Source organism: Zonotrichia albicollis, chromosome 18, assembly GCF_047830755.1.
Source record: "Zonotrichia albicollis isolate bZonAlb1 chromosome 18, bZonAlb1.hap1, whole genome shotgun sequence".
Lineage (NCBI taxonomy): Eukaryota > Metazoa > Chordata > Aves > Passeriformes > Passerellidae > Zonotrichia > Zonotrichia albicollis.
The window spans coordinates 9,719,959-9,740,177 of record NC_133836.1 but is presented as its reverse complement, the minus strand read 5'-3'; the positions used below and the strand labels follow the sequence as shown (position 1 = coordinate 9,740,177).

Sequence of the window (20,219 nt, the reverse complement as noted above, 5' to 3'; positions counted from 1 at the left end):
AAGACAAGCCCACAGAGGCCACAGAGGCAGAAAAATCAACAATTCCTCCAAACCAAGAGCAGAGCAGGGACCACAGCTGGGGCAGTGAGCAAAACATTCCTGGGAGCAGCAAAAATGCCTTTCCTTTCACAAAGTTTTGTCTATTTTTCAGGATGGAACAAGGGTTAAATCACAGCACAAAAGGCTGATGACACACAGAACACGGAGGTGATCCCAAAATCCCTGTTTTCTTCCACAAAGACAAGAAAAAATTCACAACATTCACAATATGAGGAAGACCCTGAATGAAAATCACAGCAGCTCCACCCCAGAGTGACCCACAGACCCAGGAAATCACTTTCCTACCTGAAGAGCTCCCTGATTTCCTTGACAGTGGCCTGGAAGGGGATGTTTCTGACCAGGATCTTGGAAGTTTTCTGCTTCTTGGCAGTCTGTTTCTTCCTGGCTGATTTCACAGCAGGCCTGGAAGGCAACGGGAAGGGCAGGTGAAGAGCAGGGAGCAGCAAAGCCCCTTTGAACTGTGGCTCCCTCAGGATTTGGGATGTGGAAAATTGAGGCATCCTGGGTGGTGCCAGTGGCACAGGACACCAAGAAATATCAAATTCCAAACACCCTAAAATCCTACATATGGAAATTAAATAGCCCATCTTGCTCCAGTTGAGGTCCTCATCTCAATTTGCCACATTTGTCACCAAATCTTACCCTTTAATTGTCAGGAAAATGCATTAACAAATACATTTTAAAAATTAGCTTAATGTAAGCTAATTTTAATTATTTTTCTTGCTGGCTTATAAAACAGTACATGAAATTTTGTAACAGAGCAATAATTTTTTTTTTTTACCTCTGGAATTGTATTGCATTTGGACAAGGTCAGAATTTACCTAACACAAAAGGCAGCAGCTTATTCCATAAAGCAAAGCACTTCCCATTGTGGCCTGGATACCTGCTGAAGGGATTTTCAAAATCAAACTGGATAAAAATGGTTTATGAAAGAATTGAAATACAAAGTGCAGACACAGGAGCTGTCAGACTGCTTGTGGTCCCCAGGAACCAGATTTTCAAACAAATTTTGACATTTAACAGATATCACTTCCAGTAGGGTTTCCAGAGTTGTCTGAAGCACAAGGTTTAAGTGCCAACATTCAAGTACCTGGATTAATTTGCAGCTTTACAGTTAGAATATTCTGTGCTGAGTAAAAACTAGGAAGGAATCCCTAAAAACTGAGCCTAATTCTAAGTAAATTCACCCACAAGTAACCTTCTCCTCTGTGCCCAATTGCCCAGAGCAAAGGAGCTAAATCCAAACTTTTATTTCAAGCAAGAAACTTGGTTTTGTCTTGATTTGATCAGAATATTATTCTTAAGCTCTTTTTTTTCTCAGATGAGCAGACAGAATACTCCATTACCCAGAGAAGATTTCTCTCCAATAACTTTTTAAACCCCTGGGAACTCACAGTGCTGCCACCAAAACAGGATTTTTCCTTAAGCAGGGAAGAAAACTCTGCCTTGGTTCTCACTTTGGACTCATTTTTGGGTCCCACTTCCTCATTCCTCTTTTTTTTTCCTTTCAAGCTAAACTGAGTCAGTAGAGCAGAGGAAAGGCTGATGTGTTCAACAGCTGGAGCACTCCTGGATGCAGATGTTGAAGGGAAGAAGAAGGGGAAGAAGAAGGGGAAGAAGAAGGGGAAGAAGAAGGGGAAGAAGAAGGGGAAGAAGAAGGGGAAGAAGAAGGGGAAGAAGAAGGGGAAGAAGAAGGGGAAGAAGAAGGGGAAGAAGAAGGGGAAGAAGAAGGGGAAGAAGAAGGGGAAGAAGAAGGGGAAGAAGAAGGGGAAGAAGAAGGGGAAGAAGAAGGGGAAGAAGAAGGGGAAGAAGAAGGGGAAGAAGAAGGGGAAGAAGAAGGGGAAGAAGAAGGGGAAGAAGAAGGGGAAGAAGAAGGGGAAGAAGAAGGGGAAGAAGAAGGGGAAGAAGAAGGGGAAGAAGAAGGGGAAGAAGAAGGGGAAGAAGAAGGGGAAGAAGAAGGGGAAGAAGAAGGGGAAGAAGAAGGGGAAGAAGAAGGGGAAGAAGAAGGGGAAGAAGAAGGGGAAGAAGAAGGGGAAGAAGAAGGGGAAGAAGAAGGGGAAGAAGAAGGGGAAGAAGAAGGGGAAGAAGAAGGGGAAGAAGAAGGGGAAGAAGAAGGGGAAGAAGAAGGGGAAGAAGAAGGGGAAGAAGAAGGGGAAGAAGAAGGGGAAGAAGAAGGGGAAGAAGAAGGGGAAGAAGAAGGGGAAGAAGAAGGGGAAGAAGAAGGGGAAGAAGAAGGGGAAGAAGAAGGGGAAGAAGAAGGGGAAGAAGAAGGGGAAGAAGAAGGGGAAGAAGAAGGGGAAGAAGAAGGGGAAGAAGAAGGGGAAGAAGAAGGGGAAGAAGAAGGGGAAGAAGAAGGGGAAGAAGAAGGGGAAGAAGAAGGGGAAGAAGAAGGGGAAGAAGAAGGGGAAGAAGAAGGGGAAGAAGAAGGGGAAGAAGAAGGGGAAGAAGAAGGGGAAGAAGAAGGGGAAGAAGCTCCCAAGGATTACTGCAGCTGAAATGTCACTGAGGGGAGAGGTGAGCCTCACCTGACAGCTCTCTCTGACAGCTTCACTTCCAGCTTGTGGCCATCCACAGTGCAGCCCTGCGAGTGCCAACAAAGAAACAGCAGGAAAAAAAAAGGATATAATTAATAGAAATAAATATATAGAAGAATTAGAAGTTAAAGCAGCACTAAATGAACATTAATCAGTATTTGTTCTGTGAGGGGATATCTGGGTCTGCACCTGACAGGAAAACTCATGAAAATTCAATCCTTGCACATTTTCTGAATTTCCACCTTGGATCAGCACTAAGAAATGAACTTCTCCACCAGTCTGTCCTTTTACAAACCCTCTTCCCTCCAAAGCCTGGCCCATTTTAGAGGCTTCTCCACCTGCACAGTGCAACCCCCAGCCCTGACATCCCCAGGTGCATTTGGCAGTGCCAGGCTGAAGCAAATCTCTGGAGGGAGCTGCAGGGGGGAGGCTCAGGCTCACCTGGAGCTGGCGCAGGGCTCTCTGGGCACTCTCTGGCTTCTTGTACTCCACAAAGCCAAAGCCCATGGAAAGCAGAGTGCCTGTCAGGAGAGAAAGGGGCTTGGTAAGGAAGCAATGACAATATAAGATATAAAAACAAACCAGGAGCAAGCACTGATTGCCAAAACTGGGGGGACAGAAGCTTAATGCCCCATAAAAAAGGCCAGCCAGACCATGGCCGGTCTCATGAGCACCCCTGGCTGAGTTTTTGAGCAAGGCTCTGCTCTGGACCAGCTGGTTTTGGTGCTGATGTGATGAGGAGATGTTGCACTCAAAACCAATGTTTTGCTTTGCATCATCTCAGTGCAATTTCCTTAAACAAAACACTGCAAAGCAACTGCTGGTCACAGTCAGGGGAAGAGATCCTGTTGTGGGACAGACATCCCATAAACTGGAGTGGGTGAGCAGCTGTCACTTCCACAACGAAGGAGAACCATCCTTCCCCTCCCTGCCCAGCAAAGGCCTGCAGTCCCACCACACCCCTAAGCAACATACTGCCCAACACAGCAGCCATAATTAAGGGACAATTAATAATGAGGGGAGAAGACAACACCCCATTTTCAATTTCAGAGCCTCAGCAGTGGCAGAGTGTAGAGATGACTCCCAGTACCTGAAGGGATCGGGTGCTACAAGATCAGCCCACTCTTGGTGCTGCCTGCTCAGACCCATGAGCAGAACTGAAGAATTCACTTTATTTTTCACTTTATTTCTTTATCTCCCAGCAGATCTGAGTATTTAAATATCACATCACAAGGAAGCTCTGTCAAGGGGAAATGGCACAAAGCTGTGCAGCTCCCAGGGAGAAGCCCCAGCCCCTCCAGCCAGCATTTGCCTTAATCCAAGTCCTTGGGAAGGGAGAGCAGCCAACAACAGGCACAGACACTCATTCCTGCAGCCTGGGGGGCTCAGGGCTGGCAGGGAGAAGGCAAACCCAGCCCACTCAGCACAGCTCTCAGCCAGGCATCCTTGAGGATATTTGCAGGATAATGCAGGGTTTAATCATCACAGGGCACTGGCTCCTGTCAGCCTGCATCCCACTCTCCTCTGTGATCCTGAAGGAGTTTGGCTTCTCCCATCTCAAGATCTCAAGAGAAGGCCACATCTCCACAAATCCCACAATGGAGTTTTAACCTTCTAGACCCAACCCTGGGGGAAGCTTTGGCTGCTGCTTGCAGCCATTTCCACGGGAACACTTCTGGAAGCACTGAGGATTTTGCCAGCAGGAGCACAAATGCTCAGCCAGATGAGTGCTGAAGCAATGCCACACCTGAGCCCTCAGCTCGGCTGAGGGAAGGAATTGAGCAGCAGCATCTAGAGTACCTGCTTTGTCTTTCTTCTTGGATATTGTGCAGCTCTTCAGGGCTCCCACTTTGGAGAATGTCTGCAAGGAATTTGGACACGTGATTCAGTTCCCTTTGTCACAGGCTTGTAACTCAACTGCCAGCAGGGCCCTGTGCCACACAGCCCCACCTCCCCCAGCACTGCAGCTGAGCCTCTCCCCAGCAAATTATTCCTCTACAAATACACACACACAGAGTTTGAAAGGCATCAAGACAGGTATTCCCACAAATCTTCCTGTGCCCCTCAAAGTGCAGAGATCTGAGGTGGCTCTGGAGGAACACTCTGGATTGCAAGATGCCCTCAGCCAGGTAAAGGCCTTAAAGGTGCTGCCTGTCCCTAGAACACAGCTCTTCCCAAAAATGGGGGCTAGAGGGTAGCAAACTATTTATTTGACTCCCTTGTAAAGCCAGAAAAAGAAAAGGGGACAAGTCCCAGTGCTGCACTGGGTATTTATTTGTCCACAGCTGGAGCAGAGTCTCTGCAAGACTCACAGGGTGCCTGAGCCATGGAATGTGGCATTTTACACAGCTACAAGAAGTGCCAGAGATGGGAAATTCCAGCTGCTTTTCCTTATTTTGCTATTACCACCCCACATAACTCCAGGAATGCCACTCTCTCTCCTAAGTGCTTATTGAGGTGAAGCAGCACAAGGTAGCACACTGTCAGCAGAACTGAGAGGCAAAGCACACTCAGAAATCATCATTTATTTATTCATTCACTGCCTCTCACACACCAAGCAGTGGCAGAGCTGCAGCAGTGCCTGTCCCAAGGAGCAGCACTACAGAAAACATGGCAAATCAGATTTAGTAGATTTCTGTTAGAAGATTTCCTACTGCCTCCACCTGTCTCTAGGTGGAATTAAACCCCACAAAACCAGCTCCAGATGCATTTGTCTTATCTGACACCTGGAGTGATGTTCCCAGCCCCAGCTCTCTCATCTCCCACCAGATCACACTGGCTGCAGCTGAAATCCTTTAAACACTGTGTCCTTGTTGCTCACCTCCTTCAGTGTGTCTTCTGTGGTGGCAAAGTTCAGGTTTTTAATGAACAAGGTACACCCAGGAATATTTTCTTCTTCTTCTTCTTCTTCCTCCTCCTCCTCTTCTGCTGCTTCCTCTGAGTCTTTTATAGCTTCACCTGAACCAAGAATAAACCAAACTTTGTAAGATGTAACAAAGCCAAATTTTGGGGGAGTTTCCCACTCAAACTGTGGGGGAGCCCCTGGGATGGGGAGAAAGGTGTTGTGTTTAGGGAGGAAAGTCACCCAGACAAAACACATCCTGGGGCTTGACACAACCCCAGAGAAACACAGAGACCCCAGCAAGTGAGCCAGAGTTCTTACCTGGTACCAGCCCTGCTTCACCCTCCTTTCCTGGACCCCCAGCTTTTTTATTCTGAGGGGTTGGGCTGAGGAAAACCCCCATTGGAGCCCACTCCAGATACAAAGGCACAGAATGGAACTGTGAAGGGAAGACAGGAGAGAAAGGAATGAAGGAAAAACTCTGCTCTCAGCTTCATTTTCACCTCACTCTGTAATGAAAAACAGCACTGGAAAAGCTGAATAACCTTTGCAAGTGGCTAAACTCTGTCAGGTAAGGATCCAGCCTTACAAGACTGCAGTCTAAACTCTCTGTCAGGTAAGGATCCAGCTCTACAGGACCAGAGCCTAAATTCTCTGTCACAGAAGGATCCAGCCTTACAGGACCACAGCCTGCCATGGGTCACTCCCAGATTGAGAAAGGAAAAGGAAACCCTCCAGCTGTGTCACAGCCCCCTTCTCCAGCATCCTCTGCAGGCTGAGCCCTGCTCTGCTGTACCAGGCACCTCCCTAAACCCAAAGGACACAGCTTGGAACACCAGTGTCTCTGGGATAACACCTTCCCACACTCCCTGTGCCCCCCACACTCAGAGTGGGCCCTCCTGCAGCTCCCCCACTCACCAAGACCCCCCTCCCCAGGCAGTGCCCCCACCTTGGAGTAGGCCAGCCTGGTGAAGGCTTGCTTGGCCTCTGTGGGCTCCAGGAACTCCACGATGGCTGTGATGCCTCCCTCTGGCAGCAGCACCCGGCCCAGGCCCCCGTGCTGCCCAAAGAGCTCCTCCAGCTCCAGGGCACTGGTGTCAGCTGGCAGGTTCTTCACCAGAATCACGGTCCTGCTCCTCTCACCAGCAGCCTGGCACAGCCAGCAGGGAAAAAAAGAAAGAATATGGCATGGAAGAGAGCAAATCCAGCAATTTTCTAACTGGAGATTTCAGATCTCCAAGGCTGTGCTCTCCCTCTCTCTGTCACTCCTTTCCCTGATCCAAAAGGACTGAAGGCATGTAGGAAACACTCCCTGGAAAATCCACATCTCACGGATGGAAGTGTGAGCTGCAGATCCACAGGGGCTCCTTGCCTGCCCACCATCCTCATGCCATCATATCATGGATTTCACCCATCCTGAGAGCCACTGCCTTTTCAAATGGGTACATTTCCTGTCACATTCACATTTTCTGAAAAATTCCTTTGCCCAGGTTTTTCTCCTGGGAAGCTGAGAAGCCTCAGAGAAAAGGAAAACAATTCTTATCTCATTTGCTTCTCCTGAGTTGTGCTCATGTGGAATGTGTGTAGAGATTGTTTACCCACAGGTGATTGTTTCATTGGTTTCTGCTGGGAATTATTTTGACTCTTTGGCCAATCAGGGCCAAGCTGTGTCGAGACTCTGGAAGGAGTCAGGAGTTTTCATTATTATCTTTTTAGTCTTCTGTAAGTATCCTTTCTGTATTCTTTAGTTAGTTAGTTTAGTATTCTTTAATATAATATTATAAAATAATAAATGAGCCTTCTGAGAACATGGAGTCAGATTCATCACTCCCTCCTGCAATGGGGGTCCCAGCAAATACAATAATTTCCTAACTCATCAGGCAGGGTTCAATCCTGCAAGATGCTGAGGATTTAATGACCAATTTCCAAGAGAGCTGAGAAGACCAGGACTAGAAGAGGTGGAGCCCCATTGGTGCCTCTCACCTGGCTGAAGGAATCCAGGCTGACTCCGTTTTCCACGAGGAACCGGCGGATTTCCTGCACCAGCTCCGTTTCTCCCAGAGCCACTCTCACTGCCACGCTGTCTTTGCTCTCCTGCAGGCAAGAATTCAGTCACCTGCTGCTCTCAGAAGCACATGCAAAGGGAATGTGGCAGGCAGCTGGAGGGTAAAATGCTCCAGCTCCTCTGCAGCTGCTGGAAATAAATTGTGCTGTTGGAATTCAAACATGTCCCAGAGTAAAAAGAAATTTCCAGGAAGGATCTGAGCTTTAGGGTGTTAATTTTCACCACTTCTAGTTATGCAGAAATGCAAAATTCAGCCACAGGAAAGCAGAGTGGGAAGGAAGGTTGGGGACCAAGGGATCAATAGGCTCAGACCCCACAGCCTGTGTGGTGCCCATGGATGCACAGAGGCTTTTCCTGTGCAAGACAAGGCCCTGGCCACAAAGAAACAGGCAGGAAAGTGATGTCCCAGCCCAGCTGATCCATCCCAGCCCAACTCACAGCATCCAGCACTTGGCTTTTGGCAGCATTGTACTTGTGGGCCATGGCATCAGCCACAGCGTTTGTCCCCACGAACAGAGCGTTCCAGTTGTGGGAGCTGCCAAGAGAAAACACAGCCAGGGTCAGTCATGGGCCCTCCAGCCAATAATCCTGGGATAAAACAGCTCTGAGCACCAGCATGAGCAGGCAGGGTGAAGGGAGAGGGAAAAAAGGGTGGAAGATCCCTAGGGAAGGGACATTTAACAGATATCACATCACTGGAGAGCAAACAGAAGCTGTGCAGGCAGTGAGCTCTGCTTCCCCACACCTCACTGGCCACAGCTCTGCAGCTGAAGTTCAGGTTCTGCCTCAGAGGAACACACCTTTCCAACTGGCTTCCTAAACCATGCAAACCCCTTGCTTGCAATTCCCTTTGCACCCTTCTCCCTTCAAGACAGAAAGTATCAGCCACTTCTTTCACAGTGATTTGTCACACAGCGAGAAAAAGCCTCTACAAGCTCTAGAATTACAGGTGGCCAAGCAGAGGAGAAAGGTTCAACTGATCTGAAACCACCCCCCTGAAGAATTACAGAACCAGACTAACTCTTATTAGAGAAGGAACTCCCACCAAAGCCATTCCAACCTCTCAATTCCTGCTGCTCACTGAGCTGCTGCAGCTACTTGGGCAGAGGAGTTGGGGAGGTGAGAGATAAAGGAAAACAGAGCTGCACAGCAAATGCTTCACCAGCTCTGGGAATTTCTGCACCCCTGTGAAGGTCCCACATGCATTCCTGGGAATCTGGCAGCTTGTGTGGCACCTGGCACTGTTGGCTTTGTCCTTGGCCTCTTTGCTCTTTTTGTAGGAGGAAGATTCTTCTGCATCTCCATCTTCCACTTTTTCCTTTTTGATGGTAGAGGGTAAAAGATGCATCATTCTGCCCTGCAAGACAGGAAGGAGAGGTCCAGCAGCTCTGGAATAATCCACATGGAGGAAATTTCCTGGCACCTTTCCCAGTCAGTGGAAGGAGGGAATTTTCCTTCCCAAAGGAGCCACAACTGCAAGTCAAAGTGGCTTTGAGACAGACTCAGAGCTCCTTCCCCACCTTTACCAGGATTTTGGTGTCTGAAAGCTGCTCAAACCAAGCTACTCTACCAAAAGAACCTGCAGGAAACCCTCCAACCCTTTTTAACAAATCCCAGAAGCAAATTCTCAGCCACATCCCCACCAGCTGCAGTCCAAAGCAGAGGAAAAGCATCAGAGCTGTACCTGGAACACCTGCCCATCCAACTCTGCCAGGGCCTTCACAGCATGCTCAGGGATCATGTAGGTGATGAAGGCAAATCCTTTGGGTTTCTTGGTGAGCTTGTCAATGGGGAAGTGGATCTCTGAGAGGGGTCCTGCAGGAGGCAAGGCTCAGTGGTCACAGGTGTCCCTGAACTGGCACCTCCCAGACACAACCAGGGATGAGAGGGGCAGATCTGGATGGGTGGGGAGCCACCAGCCTGGGCCAGGAGCTGCAGAGGGACAAGGAGGGCCCAACACAAGCAGCCCAAGGTCTCTGACAGGTGACACAAACCAGGCAAGCTCTGAGCAGCTGCCTTCACCTTCAGTCACATCCACAGCCTCACCCTCTCTGCCCCAGGATGCCAAGAGAACCTTAAGTGTGTTTAATTTGGAAGTAGAAGAGGGAAACTTCAAATTTACACCCCAAGTTTGGGATGCCAAGTGGATCTGAAGGGTTCACCTCTAACCTGCAGGGAGCCTCCTGCCAAGCAGGCTCAAATTATCACACCAGAAAATAAAGATGTGGCAGCTGGGCCATGTCCAAGAGATGTGGGATAAAAGCTTTGTCCATCCCCACCCAGCAGGAAAACCTCTGGACAAAGGAAAGACATTGCCCTGCAAGTTCCAATCCTTGGCAAACACTCACCATACTTTGAAAAGATCTTCTCCAAGTCCTCTTCAGTGCTGGTGAAAGGCAGATTCCTGACAAAGAGCCTCCCTGATTCAGACAGGTCCTCTTCCTCCTCATCATCCCTCAGTGTCCTCTGCCAGGGCTGGTGCTCAGGTTTTGCTGGAGCAGTTTCTTTTGGGGTGTTCCTGCACTGGGACACCTCCACACAGCGCCCACCTGACCCCAAAGAACACAGAAGGATGTTGGGTGCCTCCCAAGGCCAGGAGCAAACAGCACCCACATGCAAATGATGCCTTGAGAGGCTGCCCAGAACACAGGCTAGGCAGTGTTAAAGGAATAAAGCAGGTATTTAAATAAAAGGCCTCCAAAGGATACACCTTGGGCTGTACAAGAGCCTGGCCAAGGCTCCAACCTCGGGTCATGAGCTTTCACACTTTTATAGGTTTTGGTCCATTCACATATTGGGGTTAATTGTCCAATTACACCTTATGTTATGAAGTCCCATCCTCCCAGATTGCTCTCCTCAATTTGCTGCTGTTTATACTTTTTTGGACCTGAACTGGAAAAGGATTGTTTTGGCTAACTAAACTGTGAGGAGAACTTGCTAACACTTGATATGAAGCTCAGAGTTATAAACTAATGCAGTACATAATCTGGATAACGTGAAAGCTAAAGCTTAAGGCATCACAAAGAATTCAGACACAATTACAGCCCCACAGGCTCTGAGCAGGACTCAAAAATAAGGAGGAGGTAGGGACTGTAAGAGTCAGTCATCATAAAAATCAGGGTATCAACCCCAGCCCTCTTTCCTTTCAGAGCCCCAGCTGTCTGTGCCAGCCCACACAATATCTGCAAACAGAATTTCAGGAGTTACTCCAAGGGTTAGGCCAAGCCCAGGGCTGCAGCCCAGCCTTGCAGCACTGTCTGTACAAAGCTGCACCCCAGCACTGTTATAGTTTTACCCCAACAAGAACCACCTCAAGCACAGGGGCGAAACACAAGGGCCCCAAAACCCCACCTGGTTTATCCCAAGGAACAAACCCCCACTATGTGCCTGGGAAAAACTCCAATCACAGCAGCCACTTGTGCAGGGAACACTCGAGCAGCTGAGCTCCCAGGCTGGAACAAGGAGGAGAACAAACAGCCCTTACCCAGGAATTCTTTTTTCCGCTTCAAGGCCCTTTGCATTTCTGCTTCACTCTTCAAGTCAACAAAGATGTAACCTTGGAGGAAGGGAAGGTTCAGCTGAGCATCATGTGGGGAACACACAGAGCCACTAATTGGGTAATTAAGGGTGAATTGGGCTTGCTTTAATATAGATTCCTATAGGCAGAGCATTCAGCTCCCATGGAAAGTTTCAATCCAGCCTGGAAATGATGTCAGACTGCCTTTTCAAAGCTTATTCTTTATATAAAAATCACAAAAACTTTACTTAGCAGCTGGAGGAGGCTTTCACAGGTGCCTCTGAGAGCAAATAAAAGGTGAATGCTGAAGGCAGTACCTCTGCACACAGCAAAGCTCCAAGGACCTGCTCCCACAAATCAGCACAGTGTCCTGGGCTGCTGCAGCTATCCCAGGGGAACAGGCTTTTCCTTGGCATGGGTTGGGGTGTTTAAAATAAAGTTCTGGATGCAACTCAATAAAAAAAGCTCCTGCTGCTGCTCCAAAGGGAGCACAGCCAACATTCCCCCGCCCAGGGCATCCTGTGGCCAGCAAGTAGGGCAGGAGAGCTGCAAAGTCACAGAAAGGTCTCCAAGAATCAGGCCACGAGCCAGGATGTGGAAATGCAGGCTAAAAGAGCAGAGGGGTGACCAACAGATCCCACCCCTCTTCCACACACAGCTCTTACCTGAATTCTTCCCCTGGCCCTTTTTCCCCATCCTGATTGCCACTGGCTTCAGAGGGAAGAAAAAATCCCGAATTTTTTGCTGTGGGAAGAATCAGAATTGTTTGAATAATTCTCAGATACAGGGAGCAGCAAGTTGCAGGCTTAGATTTTTACACATAAAACACCCAGATCTATGCACAAAGACAGTTCAGAAGTTACCCTGATGACCCACAAAGGCCTCAAAGGAGTGAGAAGTGAAAAGTTTCTGCAAACATCTTGCAGAGGTACATTCTGAGACACCCCTGAGCCTCCCTCCCCAGCTGGGAAACCAAACTTGCCTCAGTGATGTTGGAGGGAGCCCCACGGAGTTTCACTGTGAAGGGAGTGCTGGCTTCCCCTGAGCTGGCCTGGCTCTGCACAGAGGAGGAAAAAAAGGGAGAAAAAACTGAATGAAAGAACAGAAATCACAGCACAACCAGCTGGGCTTGGCCAACAAACAGGAGGCTGAAGATGGCAGGGAATATCAGGAGATTGCACAGCTGCAGCAGCCTGGGGCAGGAGGTGCCAGCTGAAGGAGCATTGCCATGAAAAGCTGAGTTCTGCTTTTCCAGGACAGCATTTCCTGGAAAAAAGCCTCGGAGAAGGGCACCAGCAGCAGTTAACTGGAAGGCCCATCTTTGGGAATTTAGTCAGCCCTGAGAGGATTCAGTGAAATTTGTAAATGGGTCACACCAAGGAGGCCAAGAGAGCTGGTACCCAGTGGGGCCTGCAGCTTCCCAGGCTGTCAGCTCATTCTGCAGGACTGACAGACACCTGCTATCCACAAAGCTGCTGTTCAAATAAGACAAATCTAACCCAGCTGTACCTCTGGTGTGGATCCTTTTTTCTTCTTCCCCACTGGTGTTTTTGGCTCTGTTTGTTTGGCTTTTGGCTTCCCCTTTTTCTCTGTGTGTGTTTCTGCAATGCCTGAATCCTCCTCAGTCTCACTTTCCTCCTCTTCCTCAGTCTCTGTTTCTTCCTCTGTACTGGATGAGGAGGAAGAATCCTCCACCACTTTAGATTTCAGGTAATCCATATCTGAGAGGTCTTTGCTGGTAGCTGCCTTCTTCCCTTCTTTCTTTCCTGGCAGAGAGGAGAGAGCAGAGAAGTTTTTTCACACAGATGCTGCTGCTCTCCCCCCAGGCCAGGAAAAAGCTGAGAACTGACACAATCATGGCCATCACCTCCTTATCCTCCACCTTTTCCATGGGAAAACAGCAGAGCAATTTCATCTTGGCACTGCCAGACTGACAGCCTGGACTTCAAAGCAACAGTTCATGTATAAAACATGTTAGAAAAGGGTTTTAAGTACTCCAGGACAAAGTATTTTGTCACAATTTTAACTAAATACCCCAAGCAGGCCTCAGAGAAGGGTTTGAAGTGTTTGGTTTACAGGGAAAAGGACACAATCACACCTGGATTTGAGTTACCCAAGGAGAGATGAGGAGCAGCAGGGAAAACATGACCCACTCCACCAGAACAGATAAGGAAATCCCATGGAGGGAAGGAGGGAGGGAGATAAAAAAAATCTTTATTTTCTGGTGTGATCATGTGAGCCTCCTTGGCAGGAGGCTTCCTGCAGGTTAGAGGTGAACCCTTCAGGTCCACTTGACATCCCAAAACTTGGGGTGTAAATTTGAAGTTTCCCTCTTCTGCCTCCAAATTAAACACATTCAAGGTTCTCTTTCTCCCTCTGTGGGAGCAGGGACACTGCATCCTAAATTCCACACTGAGTCTTCAGAATGAAGCCACTGCTCCAGATTTGCTCTCTGGAGCCAAGGCACTGACCCCTGTCCCTTCACCTCAACCCTGGCATTGCAAATTTCCAGAAACATCCATCAAAGGCACACCAGATCAGTTCCCAGCCACCCACAGGTTCCTAAAGCACCAAAACCACATCCAGCCCTGGAAATCCTGGAGATGAAAGGGCTGAAAGAAGGAAAGCACTCCAAGGAAAGCTGCAGATGTTTGTGCTGTTAGTGCTCCCTAATGACACAAATGACACACAGGGAAAGCACAAATGGCACCCCCAAATATCTGCATTTGCCACAGCTCCCCAAATTTGGGGAGACACCCAGGCATTCCCAGCACAAAGAGAGGTGGGAGGCCACCCTCCTGGTGGCACTGAGTCCAATACTGTCCCTCCCTGTGACAGGACACAAGCAAAGGGTGACAGCTCCCTCAGGTACCTTTACCCTCCTCCTCATCTTCAGAGGGCTCATCCCCACCCTCACTCAGCTCCTCAGACTCATCTGAATCAAAGTTCAGGTAATCAGATGCTGCTGCTGTGGCTGATTTTCCCTTCTTGGGCTCCTCTGCCAAAGTGTCATTGGCCCAGGTGGCCACCTGGGACCTCTTCTGGTGAACCACCAAGAACTCCTGGAATGTTTTATCTTCCTTCAGCTGAGGGGGAAAAGAAAGACAAGCTGTGAACAGAGACTCATAGTGAATCTGAAATCCAAGATATCACCTTGTTTCCAGCAGTGTAAAACCAAAAATCCCTTAAGGGGAGCTCAGTTTTCACTGACAAGGTGAGTAAAATCTTCTCAAGGTGTTTAATTCCTACTCTTTTTTTATAATTGGTGTTTAGAAAGTATCTTAAAGAGGAAAAAAAAAAAAGGGAAAACAAGGAGAAAAGAAAAATGGAGAAAAAAGGAGGAAAAAAAAAAGGAAGTAAAAAACAGGAGGAAACAAAAAAAAGGAAGAAAAAAAAAAGGAGGAAACAAAAAAAAAGGAGGAAAAAAAAAGGAGGAAAGTTAAATGTGACACAACTCAGATATGTTTAAACCCAGAACTGCTGAAACAGAGCAGACCTGGGTGCAGTGTGTGCACACAGGAGTAGCTGACCATAAATCCCCATGTTAGGGTTGTTAAAATGATTTTTTACAACAGAACTGGGCTGTCCCAGCCTGAATGAACAGCGTGGGAAGCAGGACAGAAGGAACTATTCAACAGCAAGAATACAGGGAAAGCAACCCAACCTCAACTCACCTCCTTTAAGTTATCCACTGGATCTTTCTTCTTTTTATCCTTGGGGAAAAAACCCAAAAAGGTTTATTAGAAACACAGGCAACTCCAGGTAACCCAACAGCACAGGGAACAGAGATCCTGAGGCAGAAAATCAGCACCAGGACTCCAGAATCTGGTGTCTGCTCTGTGCCCTTCCCCACAGCCCAGGCCCCCTTCTGTGGCACACAGGAGTCAGGCAGGACTCACCTTCTTTGTGCCTGCATTTGCCAAGGGCTCCTTGCTCTGCTTCTCTGGGGCAGGAGCCTTCTGAGAGTGCTTGCTCCAGGCTTTGGGTTTTGTGGGGTCACCAAAAGACTTGCACAGCTCCACCTGGAATGAGTCAGGTCTGTAATTAAACACAGGGCTGTAATTGCTGGGTGACTTCACTCAGGAGTTACTGAAACCCTGGTGGGATGGAGGGAGGGTGCAGGAACAGCTTTTAAAAGCACAGAGCTACAAATTCCATCACCATGGGAGAGGCAGGAGTGCACAGGCACACCATCCCAGGTGCTCCCACCCCCATCCAGCCTGGCCTTGGGCACTGCCAGGGATGCAGGGGCAGACCCAGCTTCACTGGGCACCTGTGCCAGGGCCTGCCCACCCTCCCAGAGATGCCATTCCTTAGGAATTTCAGGGATTTATTTCTGGAGATAGCTCACTGTGACTCTGGAAGTGTCAATGAAGCTTTTGTTGAAGTGGTTCAGGGCAGTTTGAGCCTCATCCTCAGACTTGTAGCCAATGAAGCCGAATTTCCGGAACCTTCCATCCTTGGTGTACTTGAGGCAGCAGTCAGTGAGCGTGCCAAAGGCAGCAAAGAGCTTCCTGAAACGCTCCTCCTTCATCTGGGAAGGAAGGGAGGGAAGCACAAAGGGAAATCAGCCGCAGGGAGCCTCTGAGGACAAGTCGAACCCAACACATTCCATCTCAAAGGGCTCCTGGAAGGCTGCAGGAAGCACATCGTGAACAAACCCCCACTTCAGCCACCAAACCCGTTCGTGTTCCCCCCGAATCCACGCGTGGGGATGGGGAACACGCGGGATCCTGCTGGGCACAGAAACAGGGCGGGATCGTGCCGGGCACAGGAGCACCGAGGGCACCGGTACCCAACCCCGGGCAGCGAGAGGGGCACAGTGACCACAGCGATCCACTGCCCACCCTGAGGGGCTGCCGCCTGCCAGCCCATGGCCCTCACGCTGCCTCCTGCCCCTTCCTGACCCCTCCAGGAGCTCTCCCACCATCCTCCCTCCGGAGTGTCCCCATGTTCCGCATCCCTGCATTGACCACGACCTCATAGCCCCTTCCCCCAGGGACATCTCGCCGCTCCTCCTCCAAAACCCCACCCTCCCACCACTTAAGATCTTCTCTCCCGGCGGGTCTCCCCGCTCTCCCCCATCCCCACCACACACTCCTCTCCCGGTGCCTCTCCCTGCCCTACATCCCTCCGCAGCGCCCTCAGACCTATCCTAGGCCCAGCACGCCCCCAGAACCGCACAGAGCCTCACCCCATTGGGGAGATTCTTCACGATAAGTCGCGACATGGCAGCGACAAACGCCAAGGAAGGAGCTCTTAACGCCGCGCACGCTGCCCCATGGGCGCCGCCATAGTCTCTTGATCACGTGGTCTGCGGGCGGCACCGCGCATGCGCAGGGCGGGACCCGGATGTTGGTCCTTAGCAACGGCCCCTTAGCAACGGGGCCTGTGGGGCTGGGGGCGGCGGGAGCATCCATGGGGTACCAGGGACAGTGACCGGAGGGGAGAGCAGGCGGGCAGGGTGAGGAGGGGGTGAGCACCCCCGGGTGTCCCCGCAGAGCCGGCTACAGCCTCCTGGCCCGTCCGCGCTGCTCCGCGGGGCCGCAGGAGGGAGCTCCGCGCCCGCCGCTCCCGGGTCCAGAGATGCTGAGTTTGCGGGGCGATGGCGCAGAGAGGCTCGATGTCACCCCTAAAAATCATGCGGAAGGGGGACAGAGGGTCTAGTCCAGGGAAACTCTGGATCTCTGGATGTATTCAAGGTGTCAGGTTGGACGGGGCTTGGAGCAACCTGGCATAGCAGAAGGTGTCCCTGCCATGGCAGGGGATGGAGTGAGATGAGCTTTAAGGTCCCTTCAAATCCAAACCATTCTGTGATTGTGTGAATAAAGATTCTCTCCAAGGAATGGCTAAATAACCCCACAGCCAGAGGATGCTGTGCTGTGAGAGCTCCAAAGGATCAAAGACAGCAAAAGTCATGGAATTGAAACAATCCCTGGAGGATTACTGAACAGTGCAGGATGAACACCATCCTCAGCCTCCTCATGAGGGACAGCTCCAATCTCTGCTGTGCCCTGAGGGAAAGCTGCAGTCGTGCCAGTGGGAAATCAGGTTGGATATTGGGAAAAGGTTCTTCCTCCCAAAGAGGGGCCAGGAGATGGACTCTGTGATCCTTGTAGGTCCCTTCCAACTCAGTATTTTATGCTTCCATGATCCATTGCTGGAGGCTGAGCAGAATTGTTGTTCTTGAAGCATCTCTTCCTGCTCAGAGCCCTCAGCCCTGTCTTACACCAGCTGGAAATCCAAATTACACCAATCCAAATTACACCCTTATTCCCAGAGGAAGATGCTAGGGACAGCTCTGAGCTCCAGCACCAGCCCTCACCCTCTCTCCCCACGGTCTGGAGTTACCCCAGGAGTCACTGGAGCAATTCCAGCCCCTCACAGCCTCTCCTGATGCCCTTGGAGGCTGCTCCTGCTGGCTGAGCCCGTCCCAAAGGCTGAAGGCAGCAGGGACACAGGGCAGGAACAGTGTCCTGGCAGGATGGGGTGCAGCCCCTGCTCTCAGCAAGGGAAATGCATTTTCCAGGGGTCAAAGCAGAGCCCAGCCCATGCTCAGGGCAGGGGGAGCAGGAGGCAGTGTGTCACTGTACTGTGATATTTTATCAAAAATCCCTTCATCAGGATTTCTTCTCCTGGGAAGCTTCAGCTTCTCCCTGTTTTCCTGCTCTGGAATGTGATTTGGAGAATTGTTTACCCAGCATGTGAATTGTTTTAACTTAATGACCAATCCCAGTCCAGCTGTGTTGGGACTCTGATCAGTCAGGGGTTTTTATTATTTATTCTTTGCCAGCCTTTTGATGTAGCATTTTTCTTTCTTTAGTGTAGTTGTAGAATATAATATAATATAATATAATATAATATAATATAATATAATATAATATAATATAATATAATATAATATAATATAATATAATATAATATAATATAATATAATATTGTAATGTAATATAATCAGCCTTCTGAGAACTTGGAGTCAAATTCTCATCTCTCACCTCATCCTGGGGATCTCACAGCAGTGGGGATGCCATCAGTGCCCTGCTCAGAGTGCACCCCACAGCCCTGATGGAGGCTGGCAGGGGAGCTGCTCCTCTGTCCCCTCACAGGGCTGTCCCTGAGGTGTCACAGCACAGGGACACAGCTCCCTCCCCCCTCGCCCTCTGCTCCTGCCTCGTCCTTGGCCACCAGGGCTGTCAGGGCTGTCACTTGCCACGAAGGCTGGCACTGACAGGACCCTCACGCCATCACTAACGCATCTAGACCTTGCCCTTGTCACTGCTGTCCTCTCCAAGACACTTGTCCCCTGTCACCCTGCCCGTGTCCTCCTCACCTGCTGCATGCAGCTGGCAGCAGTGCCCACGCTGCCCAGACAGGGCTGCCCTTGCCTGTTCCTGCATGTCCTTGCCTGCTCTGCCTCCTGAGCCATGGGCAGGGATGGATCCTGCCTGTGTCCAGCCCCTCTGCTCTGGGCAGGTCCCCACTCCCACCACAGCTGCACCTGCAGCCCCCTCGTTGCCCTTTCTGCAATCAGGGGTGATTTTGCTCATGTGGAATTTTGCCCACAGTTGCTGCAGGTGTGACCCCTGAGGATGCCCAGGATCAGAGAGAGATCTCTCTTCTCACTCCCAGCAGTGCTTACCTGAGACCAGGCCAGGTACCCACTGACTCTTGCAGTAAATGTGGCCAATCCTGGTCTCACATAATTGCAAACAACTGATTTTATCCCTCCCCTGTACGTGCAAATCTGCAGTACAGAAGCACAAGATTCACACACGCCAGGTTCAGGTTTGATTTCCTTTGTGGGTTCTGCTCCTCAGGGTGGGTCAAGATTTTAAGTTTGCAAATGTAAGAGTGGGAACACACTTTTTCTGGAGAGCTGGGGATTTTAAGGGGATCAGAGAGATAAGGGATCTGTCCCTTCTGCAGGTGGTTGTGATGCACCATGGAGGGTCCTTCCCCAAGGCAGGCTCAGTTCCAGCCGGAGATCCCAGCCCTGGGAATGAGGGAAACTGAGGCCCTGAGCTGAGAAGGCTCAAAGGAGATTTTTGGAAAGTTCCCATTACTTGAATGGCTGCTCTGAAGATCATCCTTAACCCTTCTGCTGCTGGCACAGAGCACAGGCAGGGGCCAGACCAGGCACTGGAGAGCCAGTGTGGAGGTTCACTGGGGCAGGTCACCCACACATGCTCTAGAACAGAGTCCAAATCAATGATTTGGGATGTTTCTCCCCATGGGAACGATTGTCTTTGATGGTGACAGTGTGAGGCACTGTGTCCCAGTGTCACTGTGTGTCACCTGTCCCCACAGCAGTGCTGGGGTGGCTGCAGGTGGCACCTGGGTGGGCAGGGAAGGAAAGGGCTGTGCCAGGCTTTGTTCCCTGTGGTGCCTGAGAGCAGCAGGAGGCAGAGGGTGACTGGGAGGTGACAGGCCCAGCAAAGGTGACACATCCTCCCCCAGAGAGAGCCCCACGTCTGTCTGCTGTCCCCACACTCCATGCTGGGGCACCCACAGACTGGTGGCAGGGTCCAGGTGACAACTGTCCCCTCTCTCTCACTCTGCAGACACGCTGGGCACAGAGGGGCACCAGAGCAGTGTCAGACAGTGCTAAAGAGCAGGGCTCAACTGGCTGTGAGGGTTATTATGGGCTGCCTGCAGCCAAGGAACTGAACTTTGCCAAGCAGGGCACCACGGGGTCAGGGCCATCTTTGTGGGCAGAGGGACAAAGGGACCTTGTCTTGTGCTCCGGGTTTGAGGGCACCAGGGGGAAAAGTGCTACTGAGGAGGAGAGGAAGAAGAGAAAGGAACTGCTGCAGAGCCTGTCTGCCCCTGGGTGGGAGAAGGCAGAGGTCAGCTGCAAATGTGGAGTTTGGAGAGCTTCTCTCTCTCTGTGCCCAAAGGGGCACCGGAGGTTCCCCCTGACTTCTCCAGGTGCCACACATGCCATGGCAGCATGAGTGGCAGCAGCAGAGCTGTGACCCCAAGCCAGAGCAGCCCCTGTGCTGTGCTGTCCTGCCCTGGCCAGCCTGGCAGTGCCAGCCCTGTGAGAAGGACGAGCACAGCCCCGGGGTGCCCTTCATGCCTGTCACATCGGGGCAGCCTCGGATGCTTCTGAAGGTGGACAGGGAAGGTAAAAATCCCTCTGAGCTGGGGTCACCTTGGCCCTGACAGACTCCCCCATGCCAGGCAACCTCTCTGGAGCTC

General features: G+C 50.5%; 1 protein-coding gene across 2 annotated transcripts in view; it reads right to left on the bottom strand.

The window, feature by feature from the left end:
• Positions 1 to 16,370, bottom strand: part of RBM19 (RNA binding motif protein 19) — a 53,129-nt gene extending 36,759 nt beyond the window's left edge. The window contains exons 1-21 of one of the 2 annotated variants that reach the window (XM_005493702.4): positions 16,213 to 16,370; positions 15,370 to 15,552; positions 14,918 to 15,040; positions 14,693 to 14,731; positions 13,891 to 14,104; positions 12,528 to 12,784; positions 12,001 to 12,075; positions 11,684 to 11,762; positions 10,986 to 11,057; positions 9,850 to 10,050; positions 9,186 to 9,316; positions 8,737 to 8,858; positions 7,940 to 8,036; positions 7,420 to 7,530; positions 6,386 to 6,586; positions 5,758 to 5,875; positions 5,416 to 5,552; positions 4,395 to 4,455; positions 3,036 to 3,115; positions 2,586 to 2,641; positions 346 to 462 (exon numbers count right to left, since the gene is read on the bottom strand). In XM_005493702.4, coding sequence (XP_005493759.2) covers positions 346 to 462; positions 2,586 to 2,641; positions 3,036 to 3,115; positions 4,395 to 4,455; positions 5,416 to 5,552; positions 5,758 to 5,875; positions 6,386 to 6,586; positions 7,420 to 7,530; positions 7,940 to 8,036; positions 8,737 to 8,858; positions 9,186 to 9,316; positions 9,850 to 10,050; positions 10,986 to 11,057; positions 11,684 to 11,762; positions 12,001 to 12,075; positions 12,528 to 12,784; positions 13,891 to 14,104; positions 14,693 to 14,731; positions 14,918 to 15,040; positions 15,370 to 15,552; positions 16,213 to 16,248 — 2,510 coding nt within the window. In that variant the 5' untranslated portion in view covers positions 16,249 to 16,370. The remainder of the gene's footprint in view (positions 1 to 345; positions 463 to 2,585; positions 2,642 to 3,035; positions 3,116 to 4,394; positions 4,456 to 5,415; positions 5,553 to 5,757; positions 5,876 to 6,385; positions 6,587 to 7,419; positions 7,531 to 7,939; positions 8,037 to 8,736; positions 8,859 to 9,185; positions 9,317 to 9,849; positions 10,051 to 10,985; positions 11,058 to 11,683; positions 11,763 to 12,000; positions 12,076 to 12,527; positions 12,785 to 13,890; positions 14,105 to 14,692; positions 14,732 to 14,917; positions 15,041 to 15,369; positions 15,553 to 16,212) is intronic. The other variant, XM_026797248.2, reaches the window with a different exon arrangement.
• Positions 16,371 to 20,219: the final 3,849 nt, after the last annotated feature.